Here is a 12,786-nt window from a genome sequence, read left to right as displayed (position 1 = left end):
AGGAGCTGTCTCTGGGTTGCTATGATAAAACGCTTTGTAAACAACAGAATGTGTTGCTCACAGTGTGGAGTTTAGGAAGCCCAAGATCAAGGTGCTAGTGGATTCAGTTTCAGGTGAGGGTTCTGCTTCAAAGATGGTGCCTTCTAACTGCATTCTCACATGATAGATGGCCAAAAGGCTCCCTCAGTCCTGCTTTATAAGGGAATTAATCCCATTCTTGCAGGCTCTGCCAAATCACTTCCCAAAGGCCCTACCTCTTCATATCACCACTGTTATGGTTTGTGTCTAGATGTCACTCAAAGTTTCATGTAGTCATGGGAGGAAAAGCTTTTCAGAGGGGGCTGAATTTAGAGTTTGTAATTGGCTGGTTGTCTAGTGCTGGGAGTGGGCTGTGAGTGCTACACCTGCCCTAGGGCAGGTAGCCTGCATACAATATAAGGGAGGAAAACAGGCTTGCTTCCCCCTTTTTTGCTCTTGTTGCTTTTGCTGTCTTCCACTGCCATGAACTGTTGCCCCTCTCCCACGCCACCCTGTGTTGGAGCCAGCTGTTTATGGACTGAAACCTTTATAAACTGTAAACTAAATAAACCTTTCCTTCCTTAATTTTGAGTGTCCCATATCTTGTCTCAGCAACAAGAGAAGAGTAACTAAGATAAGCATTCTGAAGATTATGTTTCAATCTAAGAATTTTTGGGAGAGAGAAAGAGATGGAGGTAGGGGAAGGGAAGGGGGTGTAAGAATTAAGTTGTGCTATGTACAGGTACCAATTCTCCATGATGAATGCAATCATTATGCACTGCAAACATTTACTAATAAAAATAAAAAGAAAAGAGAATAATAATTTTGGGGGGGGAACATTCTGACCACAGTAGGAACCTAATGGATGAGAACAAAGTTTCCAAGGAATAAGAGCCAGTGTGTGCCTCTGGGAGGCAGACATTCTAATGTAACCTCTGGAGTTTAATAGGAATTCCATATATTATGTATTGTTCTGCTCCATGGGAAAGGAGATATAAAATACGTACCTTGGGGCAGCCTGTGTTTATGAAAAGAGACTGAACAACAGTCAGGAGACACCAGTCATGTTGACAAGTTCTTCAGCAAGTCCTCCGTCATCGCTGGAACCAGCATGGAGTCTGTGTTATCCTAATATGATTCAAAACTCGAACTGGGGTTCTGATCTAGTGTTATGATCTAGCACTTGGAGACTTTGGCTCATTATTATTTGCATTATAGGAGTTTAGGCTCCAGATATATGGATGTACCTTGCTTAAACTCTGGCAGGGAAATTTCAGGAATTGTTTCTTTGAGCTAAAGTGAGAGACAGTATGAGGGAACATAGAAGTCCTCTCTCTAGAAATGCTGAACTCTTGGATTTGCACAGCTCCTGACCCTTGGGCCCTTGACTGTGCTCTGCATTTGAGAATTAGAGTTGCAGCTTCCAGGTGCTGTGGATGTCTGAGCCCAACTGGGGCACAAAGCCACATCTGAAATGTGCATGCAAGATAATGGAATGTCTGATATTCTCTCTCTAGGGTGAAGTTGGGGAGCAGGGCCTGGCAGGCCAACCTGGAGACAAGGTCTGATTGTTCATGCTTTCGTTCATGCATCTTGCTCTTCATTTAATTGATTCATTCATTGTTGTATCATAGGTCAGAGAAATTCTTCAGATGCCAAGGGGAATTAAGCATGTCTTTGGCACTCACTAGATTCTTTTCATGCGTTTGGTTATTTATTCAGTAATTCCAAGCATGTCCAGTGTATTCATAGCTACACTGGGTATTGGGGTCACAACCACAACCAAGATGAACTGGACACTGGGGAACAGTTGGACAGGTGTAATGCATGGTGACCTGCAGTGTCAGTGAGGGACATGGGACAAGGCTTTTCGAGCTTGAGGAATGTCAGAAAAGATGGTTAAGAGTTATATCTTAGTCACCTTTTGCCCTTGGGATAAAATAGCTGACACCTACAGTTTAAAGGAGGAAAGATCTATTTTGGCTCATGTGTCAGTGGTGCATAGCCTGCTCCAGTGCAGGACAGCATGGAAGAGGGGTCTGATAGAGGCAAAGCTGCTGCCTTATGTCAGCCAGAAAGCAGAGAGAGAAGGCCAACGGGGCAGGAGACACATCCTACAGGTCACACCCTCAGTGACCCACTTTTCTGAGCAGGCCCCACCCCCTAGCATCACATTTAGCTCTAGTGGCTCCATGACTCAGTCACCTATCACAGGCCCCATCTTTGCATATGGGTTTGAGGGGACATCCAGATGTAAATCCCAAGGTGACATTTTGGTGAAGTTTCAAAGGACAAGAGGAGTTAGATACTTAGAGAGTTGGAACAAGTTTCCTGGAAGAAGAAATAGCCCAAGTGGGAAGGAGCTGAGGATCCTCAATGGACACATTGTCTAGATTTCCCCTTTCTCCACTGCCCTATTTTCTGTGTGACCTCACTGAGCCCAAAGCTTTCAAGGGGTGGGGGAAGGAACTAAAGAGCACATTGCCCATAGCCTGTCCCATAAGAGAACCCTCCCATGGGTACCTGTTGGACAGAGCTGCCATTTTGTTCTCACAGGGAGAAACTGGCCTCCCAGGTGCTCCAGGCTTCCCAGGTGTGAGAGGAGAGAAGGGAAACCAGGTAAGTGTAGTGGCCTCTTGCCACTGAGGTCACTCAGCTGGTCCCTGTGGGAAGCAACCCCTCTGAAGTCTGACTCCCTTGAGGGGGTATGGATAGAGTAGTTCTCATGTTGTGAAAGAGAAATGAGGGAAGAGAAGATACAGTACCAGAGTCCATGAGTTATACTAAAGGACTTTGATAGCTGTGGAGGGGGCAGAGCATCTTCAGATTGAATTGATAGAATGAGCGTGGGAGACACCTTCCCAGGGTCCTAGTGGAGAGCCCAGTGCTTCATACATATCTGATGGAACCTCCTCTGAATCAGGGTTTGTCCTGGCTTTTCTCCTGATAAGGCAAGGACAGGTTAGAGTGAGAGCTGAGGGGGATAAGGGGAGTAGATCCCAAGGTCATACTGCTCTTATCTGGAATAGGCAGGAATTAAACTCAGTTAAGTTCTAATGTTTTCATATTGTGTCTCTCCTTACAGGGAGAAAAAGGTGAACTGGGACTTCCTGGACTGAAAGGTGACCGAGGTGAAAAGGTAGGAGCTGCTTACTCTTATCCTGATCATTCATTATCCCTGACTGCTATTTTCTAAAGAGGTATTTTTTTGCTAAATATATTTTCATGATTCAAAAGTACATTGTTGAGGAACAATAAGTTAGACCTTACTTGGAATTTGTAGGAAACTTTAAAGAAGCTAATAGAATCAGAGATGCTGTGTTCATTCAAGCATCCACCGTCCCTTGTGCCTGTAGTGCTTGAGAATTAATTGCTTGAGCACTGCTGACAGGCCAAGCACTGTGTTTGGCCTCTTTGGTTTTAGAGTTTTGCTCTTAATCTAGTACAGTTTTAGTAAAAGTGGGTGAGCTAATTTTGTTGAGGGAAGAGGGGGCTCCAAGATGGTGAAGAATTTGCCATAAAGCAAACCCCATGTGCCCCAGGTCTTGCCCCCTTCCTGTACATCCTATGCGACCACACATGTCAGTGCTTGTGGCATTGGCCGCAGAGCTAGTCTCGGAGTTAAAGTGGAGTCTGTTTCAATCAAGGGTCGGAATTGCCTTTTCTGAGCCTGCTGTGTGCTCTGCAATGCACAGTGGGTGTCCTTGGCATTGTTTCCCAGCAGCCTCTGCAACAGCTATCTATTAGAGCAACACCCTCAAGATGGATGGTTGGAGAGAATTTAGTGAAAGAACTAACACACATCTGGATAGTGCTAAGGGAAACCAATCAAAGGGAGGTGACACATACCTGGGAAAGAAATAGCAAGAGACCATGAAGGGTGTGAAGAGGGAGCTGGTGGCTGTGGAAGAGGGAGCCTGACAGTCATCCTGGGTCTGGGAAGGGAAACAGACCAGATTGTCCTGTATCCTAGTGGCTTTGGTTTCTCACCCTCTCCTTCCCCTTGCTCCCGATTTCTTGGAAAACTACTGCATGCCAGAGGGCAAGGTCAGTAAAATCACTGATGTCACCTCCTGGGGCAGCAGGCAAGAGGAGAAAAGTACAGGAGAGAGAGGACATGATGCAACAAACAAAACATGAACATTCTGTAGATGAAAAGAGCCAAAACTTAGAGAGGCTTCTATGAAAGCCCAAAGCTGCAGAATCACCTCTCAGGATGTGAGCCCACAATGCCAGTGTCTGCTCAGAAGCACATTGCTGGTGGAATCCCAGCAAGTAGGTAGGGCAGGGCTGCTTGGCAGGCACTTCACCTATTTGTCTTGTGCCAAAGTCCTACAAAAACTATGGAGCATGAATTTTAGAGACTCACTTGGCAGGGGATTTAGACTGATTAGCTATGGTTACCTGAATTCCTGGGGGTCACTTGCTTGTGATATATAAATTTTGTCACAGGAACCTTTAGACTGGAGTCAGTATGTAGACTCATACCAGGATCTGTTGGCTTTTGTTGAAAGGGAAGTCACTGATTGGCTGGCATGTAAATGAGGCTGCTGCTGATGTCAGCTGTGTGTGAACTATTTGTCTCTGATCTTACCTGCTGGAATGGTGTGCATCCAAGTGAGCCTTTGCTGAGGTGGTGTGAGCTTGGCAGGTGCAGAAGGCAGAGTTTCAGTATGACTGGTCCTTCTGCAAGTTGGACTTTCTTTTTGTTTGCATGTCTTATTGGTAATCAATGAGCTATAAGGTCATTTCCATTTAAATCCCCTTTTGTATGTCTTGGTTACTTTTCTCATTGCTGAGACAAAACACCTGATCCCCAAAGTTAAATGAGGAAAGCTTTATTTCAGCTCACAGTTTGTAGAGGTTTTGTGCATAATCAGCTGACACCAAGGTAGGGGGGTGGCAGAGGGACATCGGGGAGCAGTCAGGAGGCAGCAGCGGACAAGCAGCAGCAGCTACAGCAGCAGCAGCCTGCCTTCTCTTACTCCCTGCATAATAAGGCTGTAATCTTATTGATTGGTACCACCCAGATCTATCCACTGAATGCCAGTATCACACCCTTAATCCACATTCACACACCATAAATTCGGTCACCTTCAAAATTCCCCACCTATGACTGCATGAGGCTTTGGGGGGACATGTAGATATAAGCCTATTGTAGTTTGTGTCTTGTTGTCCCTGAAAAGCCTCATGCAGACAAAGCTTTTTCAGAGGTGGCTGAATCTAGAGTGTGTGATGCTGGAATTAAGAATATGTGCTTAGTTCACTGTTGTTCTGGCACCTCCCTAATTATAGCAGCCTAGATAGAGTATAAAAGGATGAAAGGATGGTGATAGGATTTGGTTGTTGATTTTGTTGTCTTATGCCTGCCATGGACTGTTCTCTGTGAAACCACCCTGCCCTGGAGCCAGCTGATTATGGACAGAAACCTCTATAAACTGTGAGCTAAATAAACCTTTCCTCCCTAATTTTCGGCATCTGATATTTTATCTCGGCAGTGAGAGAAAATAACCAAGACAGAGTCATAACAGTTTGGATGAAAGAACCAAAGTACAGAGAGGTGTAGTGACTACCCTGACTTATAGAACTAAAAGGGTGGATATGAGGCCAGGCAGCCAGGGTGTGGTTTTGGCCACAGTGACCCCTGTCTAGAATCCAACTAGAATCTGACTTTGGAGGGATGCATCCATAACCCTGCCAGGATAGGACAGCCATAGATGTTTCCCTGACACTCACTATTTAGCAGACTACAGATCATTTACTCTACTAGGCTGTCACTAATAAAATGACAGCGAACAAGACATGTTCCAGGCCCCACAAATCTTAGACTTCAAAGGGATGGAGATGGAAAGAATTGAAAATCCTACCATGAACAAATGCTCTACAAGCTGCCTTGCCTTACTACCTCTTGCTTGGCTTCTGATTAGATATTGTATGTCCTTAATATTTTAGCAACATTATAAACACACACACACACGACCTGCCTATATGATTGTGTGTGTGTTTGCCTGCAGTGTAGTGGAAAGAGCACTATTCTAGTCATCAGAAAGGTGGCCTAGGTCGCCATCATTATTCCGCCTGCTATATATCTTATAGGCTTAGTATTAGTCAGCTTTTTCATTGCTGGAACAGAATACCAGATACCCACAGCTTAAAGGAGAGGTTTATTTGGCTTATGATTTAGAGGATTCAGTCCATGGCTGACTGGCTCCAAGGCAGAAATATCATGGCATAGGAAAGCTCAATCCATGATGGCCAGAAGCATAGCAAAAGAGGAGTGCTTGCCCAAAAGGAAGGGGCCAGGGACTAAATTTATACTCTAAGGTCATGCCACTATAACTCACCCACACATACCCAGAAGTGTGATTTATTAATCCCCTAGGCCAGTGGTGGTGAACCTATGCCATGCATGCCACAGCCAGCTGTTTGCTATCAATGAAAGCTCTAAAAGGTTTTCCATCACTGCCTAACTAGGCAGTGTAAGTTGACAGTGAAGCTTACCCATCTTAGACTATCTATGCTTTAGTTGCCAACTTAGAAGTAATTCCACAGACACTTTCCTCTGAGGTCTTCGTAGATTCTGTGCCAGATAGTTGTAAGCACTGTCCACATAGGGCCCTAGCTAATCTTCAGGATTATTCTGACATAGGCCACTATTGTCAACAGTGTCCCTATCTCAGTGATGCAGAAACTGAGATACAGAAAAGCTAAATTGCTTGTCCAGGGCTGTATGCACAGTCAGGATCTGAACCCTGCTGTGGATCTGGGGCTCTGCCTCTCAGAAGCAGTGTGCTGCATACTAGGTCTCACTCTTAGGGCCTGAGGACTGTGATTTTCACACACACAGGGCTTTGCATTCAGCCTCCTCCTGCCAGGTGTTTGGGCTCCCAAATTTGCACTTTCTCTGCTCCAATTTCCAGTGTTCCTTCCTCTCCTTCCCCTCCTTGGCTACAGGAATGCTGATCTGCATGAACAGCATCTGACCTGCTACTTTGATGGACTTCTCAAAAATGAAATTTCTATTTGAAAAACTCATTTCCAGAATGCAGAGCCTTAAAAAGACCACAAAGCTCTTCTTACTTCAGCAGAATCACATTCAGGCTTCCAAAGTATTTTGATCACCTCTGTGTTCCTGTAGAGATGGTAATAATAGGCAATTTTTGACAAAATTTCAAAAGAAGACATGAAGAGAACACTCTTCTCTTCTGACTGTGCCTTGCACATTCCTGCTTCTACCTTGCTCTCCATTGGTTGTATGCCCACCATGAAGACAAATCTTTTTGCCCCACACACTGGACTGGAAATTGGGGATGGTCCTGTTCTTTTTTACTGGGGCAACCAAGAACTAAACACAGAAGCAAGGTTGGAAGCCAGGCTTGTCAAATTTACCTCCAAATGTACAGGTCTTTTGTCCCAGTGTCTTGCTCAAAACCAGAGTGTTGTTGGCCTACCCCATGCTGCCTGCCATTCCCTCACTCCCTGTATCTCTGGTGATGCATGCAGGGGCTATTTCCAAAGTCAGCCTTGTGTCCTCTGGCTGGAGACACCTCTCTTCCCATCTTCCTCCTGCTTGCACCTTTTTATTTATGTGCCCCATTAGGAAACACTCAGGATTGATACTTGAGCATGTTAATGGTGAATAGATGGGTGTAAGTGAGATCAGCTCTGGAGGGAAGTCCAACCATGTCAGGAAGAACAGGAAGAACATCAGGTAAAGTCAGATAATGCATGGTGATTTAAGAAAGTGCATTTCTTCTTGAAGCTTCTGGAAATTCACTCTTGGTTAAGAGCATAGTTTTTGTATTGAAAACAAGGCTCAGCCATTGGCTAGTAGTGTGCATATTGGGAAGATTAAGACCTTTATGCCTCAGTTTCATCTGTGAAATGGGGATACATAAATGCCTTATAGGCATGTCTGCAAAGGTTAAATGAGTGCACACATAGTGAGCACATAGAAGTAAATGCTGCGTGACAACAGAAGTAATAGTAGAAAATGATACAGCTGTTTTCACTATTGTGTCATTGCTGTTTACTAAGGATGTTTTTGTACCTTGCTAAGTTTGCCCACTTGATAACTAGATGTAGAATGGCTGCCATAGGCCTAGTCCGGGGTGGGTCTAGGAACATCTGGCATATACACCCTGTCTCCTGGCCTCACATGGCACTTGTGATGTGCTTTGGGGACCATAATAACTCACTGTGCTGTTGCTGCCCTTTCTCCTGCACTGGACAGCTCTATGACCCAGTGTCCTCAATGCCACTTTGTTTATCATCTCTGTCCACACCAGATGCTGAGAGTTGCATGCATTATTATCTTTATGGTTTGCAAAGAGGAAACGAACCAAAAGAGGTGCACTCACTTGTCAAATGGTAGAGTCGGGTTTTGAGCTCAAGTCATTTGGTGCCCAACATCATTTCGTTTACAAGAATAATACTGTTCATTTTGAAAAATGTCTGCTTCTTCCCAGAGTGTGGGGCAGGCAGGGATGGGCATCTGCAAGGAAGCTGGACCTCATTGTGGTCATCATGCTTAAGGGCACGTGTGAGAATGTTTTCTGTAGCACATCTGACACTGGCTGTGGTCACAATCTGAGGAAAACTGCATTGATGTCATCAAAAGGGAGATGCATAACAGTGAATGTCATTACCATATATTTGGTGGGGTAGTAGATGGTGGTTGAAATAATTTATAGCTATACAGATCAATATAGATATTTCTCAAAAGTACTGTTCATATGTCTGAAATATTTTATAATTTATAGTGCATTCATGTTTTTGTCTGCCTGTCTACTTGTCTATCTATCATGGTATGTGTGGTGAGTGTGTTCCTTATTAGACCTGTGCTAGCATAAGTGGAGTTGTCAAGAACATTAATGCTTATTATTTCTCATGCCTCCATCTAGGGTGAAGCTGGTCCAGTAGGCCCCCCTGGGTTACCTGGAACTGTAAGTTACTCTGCTTCCACCCCTTTCTCCTTCTCTAAATTCCTAAGGTATTGAGTTCCCCCTTATACACACATCACATAGTTATAAACTCTCCTTGATAGAGTTTTCCAATGGCTAGATCTACTTGTAGGTTACAAAATCCAAAACATGAAAGCTTCTCTCAGAATGACCTTGTGCTTACTGATTCATTTTATTTTTTTATTTTTTATTTTTGCTACTGGGAATCAAACTCAAGATCTTCCAGTTGCCAGGCAGGCACTTACGCCACTGAGCTATATCCCCGGCCCTGATTCATTTTATTCAACAAGGCACAATTACTCTATTAGAGCATGTGTTAGATACAGAGATAACATATTCACCTGTCCCATATGGGGAAACTGAGGTCCAGAAATAAGAAGCCCTGTGTCCAGGGTAATAACATAATACCAGAGCCCAAGACTAGGGTTCATCTTCCGATGCCTGCAAGTATCAGGCTGGCATTATGAGTTGCTCCTGAGTATCAGCAAGAGCAAGGCCTGAGGGCAGAGGAATAGGGCAGAAGAAATGGGCTCTCAGCTCTGCCAATCACCAGTATAGTGGTCTTGGATATGTTATTTACTTCCCCCAAAAGTACGTTTTCTCATCTGGCAGAAAAAATGTACAATTGTCTTGTACATTCTTAGTGAAAATTAACTGAAAGAAAGCGAAGTATTTAGCAGATTTTATGGCACATAAGAAATATGAAACAATTACTCTCAGTATTATTTATCATACTTTCCAAAATTCTGTAATTCTATGTTTAGATTTTTTAAAACTTAATGCTTGTGCTTAGTATTGAAATTCCCTATTTTGAGCATTAGTTTTAGGGCTCTGTGTGCTGGTTCTGAATGGGTGAGTACATAAGGGATTGATTGGTTACTGACAAACGTAGGGGATCACCTAGCTGTCAATGGCAGGTATTAGTTAATTTTCTTGTTCCTGAGACAAAATACCCAACATGCAAAGTTAAAGGAGGAAAGGTCTGTGTAGTTCACAGTTTGTAGAGGTTTGAGTACATAATCAGCTGGCTCCAGGGCAGGATCGCAAGGGAAAGAAGAAACTTCATAATGAGCAGAAAGTACAAAGCAACAAGGGAGTGACCACAGTTCTTTCTATCCCTTATATCCTATTGAGGCTACTTAGAGTGGGTAGCACTCACACCCTTGATCCTAATGTCCTTGAACTTAGCATTGTACCATAAGTCAATCCTAGCATCACACATTCTGGATCCAGCCACCTCTGAAAAAGCCCCATCTGTGACTGCATGAGACTTTGAGGGCACATAAGCCATATTATTCTGCTCCAGCCCCCAAAACTCATGAACATTCCTTTATGTAAAAGTCATTAATCCATCCCTATGACTTGCAAAAGTCCTTATAGTTTCAGCACTGCTGAAAAGTCCAAGTCCAGTCTCCTCTGAGATTTAAGGTAAGTCTTAGCTGCAAGTCCCTATATAACTGTTACCTGTAGGCCCCTGTACAAATGAAAGGAGTGGCACAAGATAAACATTTCCATTCCAAAAGTTACAAGTGGGGCTAGCAGGAATGGGAACAAAGAAATACCCAAATCCAGCAGGGCAAATGTTAAATCCCACAGTTTCACTTCCAGCATTCCCCAACAATCTGTGGCAAATTGTGAACTCCAAAGGATGACTCCACTCCTATGGCACTTCTGGTGGTTGTAGCTCCCATGGCTTCTCTCTTGGGTTGGCTTTGCTCCCTCCTTGCAGTTTTCCTCAGAGGATCCACATTCTTGGCTTCTCCAAACTCCTGGAGTCTCTACTGCACATTTGGCTTCATACTCAGAGCTTCACACACTGCCTCCTCAGGGGCACAATGCCTGGCCTCCTGGGCCTTCTTCTGAAATCTGAGTGAAAGCCTTTCTGACCCCACATCTCTTGCATTCTGCATGCACCTAAAACCATCACCATGTGGATGATGCCAAGTTCTGCTGCCAGCTGGAGCAGTAGCCACACTTTCTTCTCTCTTGGCTATAGGGGTCAATGGCCTATGAACCAACTTCCAGGGAACTACTTTCCTAGGCCCTGCCATTCTGGAACATGCTGATCTGAGGGTTTCTTCTCAAAGCAGAATTTTTCACCTTTGCAAGTCTGAGGCTGTGAGGCTGGAGTCCTGTTGGTTCTTGTGATATCCTAAGGCCATTTTTTCTGTGTCTTCTTCCAGAATACTTGGCTTTTTCTTGCTAGTTTTTGAAGTAACCAATTTCTCCTCTATTCCATCCTTACAGGCTGAAAGTTTTCCTGGAGTTTCCTTTCTGGCATAACTCAAAATGTTTTGAGTCATTCTGTTGCACTTGATTCTCAACATAAATCTGACTAAAAGCCCCAACAGTGACCATGGCACTGCTTTAACATTAGACTGCCTTGAAATTTCTTCTGCCAAATTAATTAGTCTGCCACCCTTAATCTCAGTCTCAGGCAAAGTCTCTGGATACAAGCAAAATGCAGACAAATTTTCTGCCAAGGTATCACACACATGGTCTAGAGTCCAACAGCCGGTGCAGTCCTTATTTCCAGCAGAAATCTCCTGAGCCTGGTCTTTACTGCCAGAATTTTTATCAGCATTCTGGTCTTCTGTGCTCTGATCAGAATCCCCTGTCAACCACAGCCTGAGGCATTCCAGCTCTACTTCTTCAGCTGGCATCACATTTTTTTAACTTTTCCTCTTCCCACAAGCCAGCTCCAATGGCTCCTAAACCACACAGCCAGGTACGGTCACAACAATGACCCCACTTCTCTGGTACCAAATACATTTCTTGCTGCTGAGACAAAATACTCCACACCCAAAATTAAAGGAGAAAAGGTTTATTTAGTTCACTTGTAGAGGTTTCAGCCCACAATCAGCAGGCTCCAAGGCAGGGTGGCATCACAGAGGAGAGACAGTTCATGACAGACAGAAGGTAGGAAAGCAACAAGGGATGATCAGAGCTCTTTCAGTCTCTTACGTCTCATTTCGTTAATCCTGGTGTGTTTAACCGTAGCAGTGCACCATGAATCAATCCCAGGATCACACACTGTAGGTCCAGTCACCCCTGCAAAATCCCCACATATGCCTGAATGAGGCTTTAGGGGGACATCTAGACACAATCCATAACAGCAGGAGAGGAGACAGCATGGATACTAAGAAAGCCTATTTTCAGTGTGGCACACAGTCTACTCTGCAGCTTTTATCAAAGTTACATCATTATTCTATATTCCTGCACTCATGCCCTATCAAAACGAGACTCAATCTTTCCATAAAAATGTTGGGAGAATCTTAACATCAGAAAAAAACACAATCAGAAGTAGATCTGTTGCAGTGTCACTTATAATGATGAAAATTATGGGAAAATCCACACTACTATAAGCATGGAATTAGCTCAATGATAGGATATCTGTATCACAGCATCCTATTTTATAAAGAAATCTGCATACTATATATACTCTTGAAAGTATATAATTATACAAATTAAGCGGTACAAGATGAAGTTGACAGAATCAGTTTGTAGATCTTTTTTTTTTGGTTTTTCTCCGGTACCGGGAACCGAACTCACGACCTTGCGCTTGCCAGACAGGCGCTTTTGCCGCTGAGCTAAATCCCCAGCCCCAGTTTGTAGATCTTTGTGTACTCAGAGATTAGGATCTCAGGCAGCCCACCACGTGAATGTCAGCTTCTGACCCAGCATCCCCCAGCTGCTTGGGCTTTGGGAGGGGCTCACTGCTCTGTCTTCCACTTGTCCTATCCACAAAGCCATAAAGTGAGGCAGGGGCAGATCATCCCCCTCTCTTAGTTACTGTGAGGAATCA

General features: G+C 44.1%; 1 protein-coding gene across 1 annotated transcript in view; it reads left to right on the top strand.

Annotated features, from left to right (window-relative positions):
* Col22a1 (collagen, type XXII, alpha 1) overlaps positions 1–12,786 on the top strand; it is a gene marked incomplete in the record, with an annotated part of 274,405 nt that overhangs the window by 155,245 nt on the left and 106,374 nt on the right. Inside the window, 4 exon segments of the mRNA XM_013521350.1 lie at positions 1,536–1,580; positions 2,575–2,637; positions 3,104–3,157; positions 8,922–8,963. Coding sequence (XP_013376804.1) covers positions 1,536–1,580; positions 2,575–2,637; positions 3,104–3,157; positions 8,922–8,963 — 204 coding nt within the window.

Source organism: Chinchilla lanigera, unplaced genomic scaffold (assembly GCF_000276665.1).
Source record: "Chinchilla lanigera isolate Chin_1 unplaced genomic scaffold, ChiLan1.0 scaffold00060, whole genome shotgun sequence".
Classification (NCBI taxonomy): Eukaryota; Metazoa; Chordata; class Mammalia; order Rodentia; family Chinchillidae; genus Chinchilla; species Chinchilla lanigera.
This window is presented reverse-complemented; position numbering and strand designations above follow the sequence as displayed.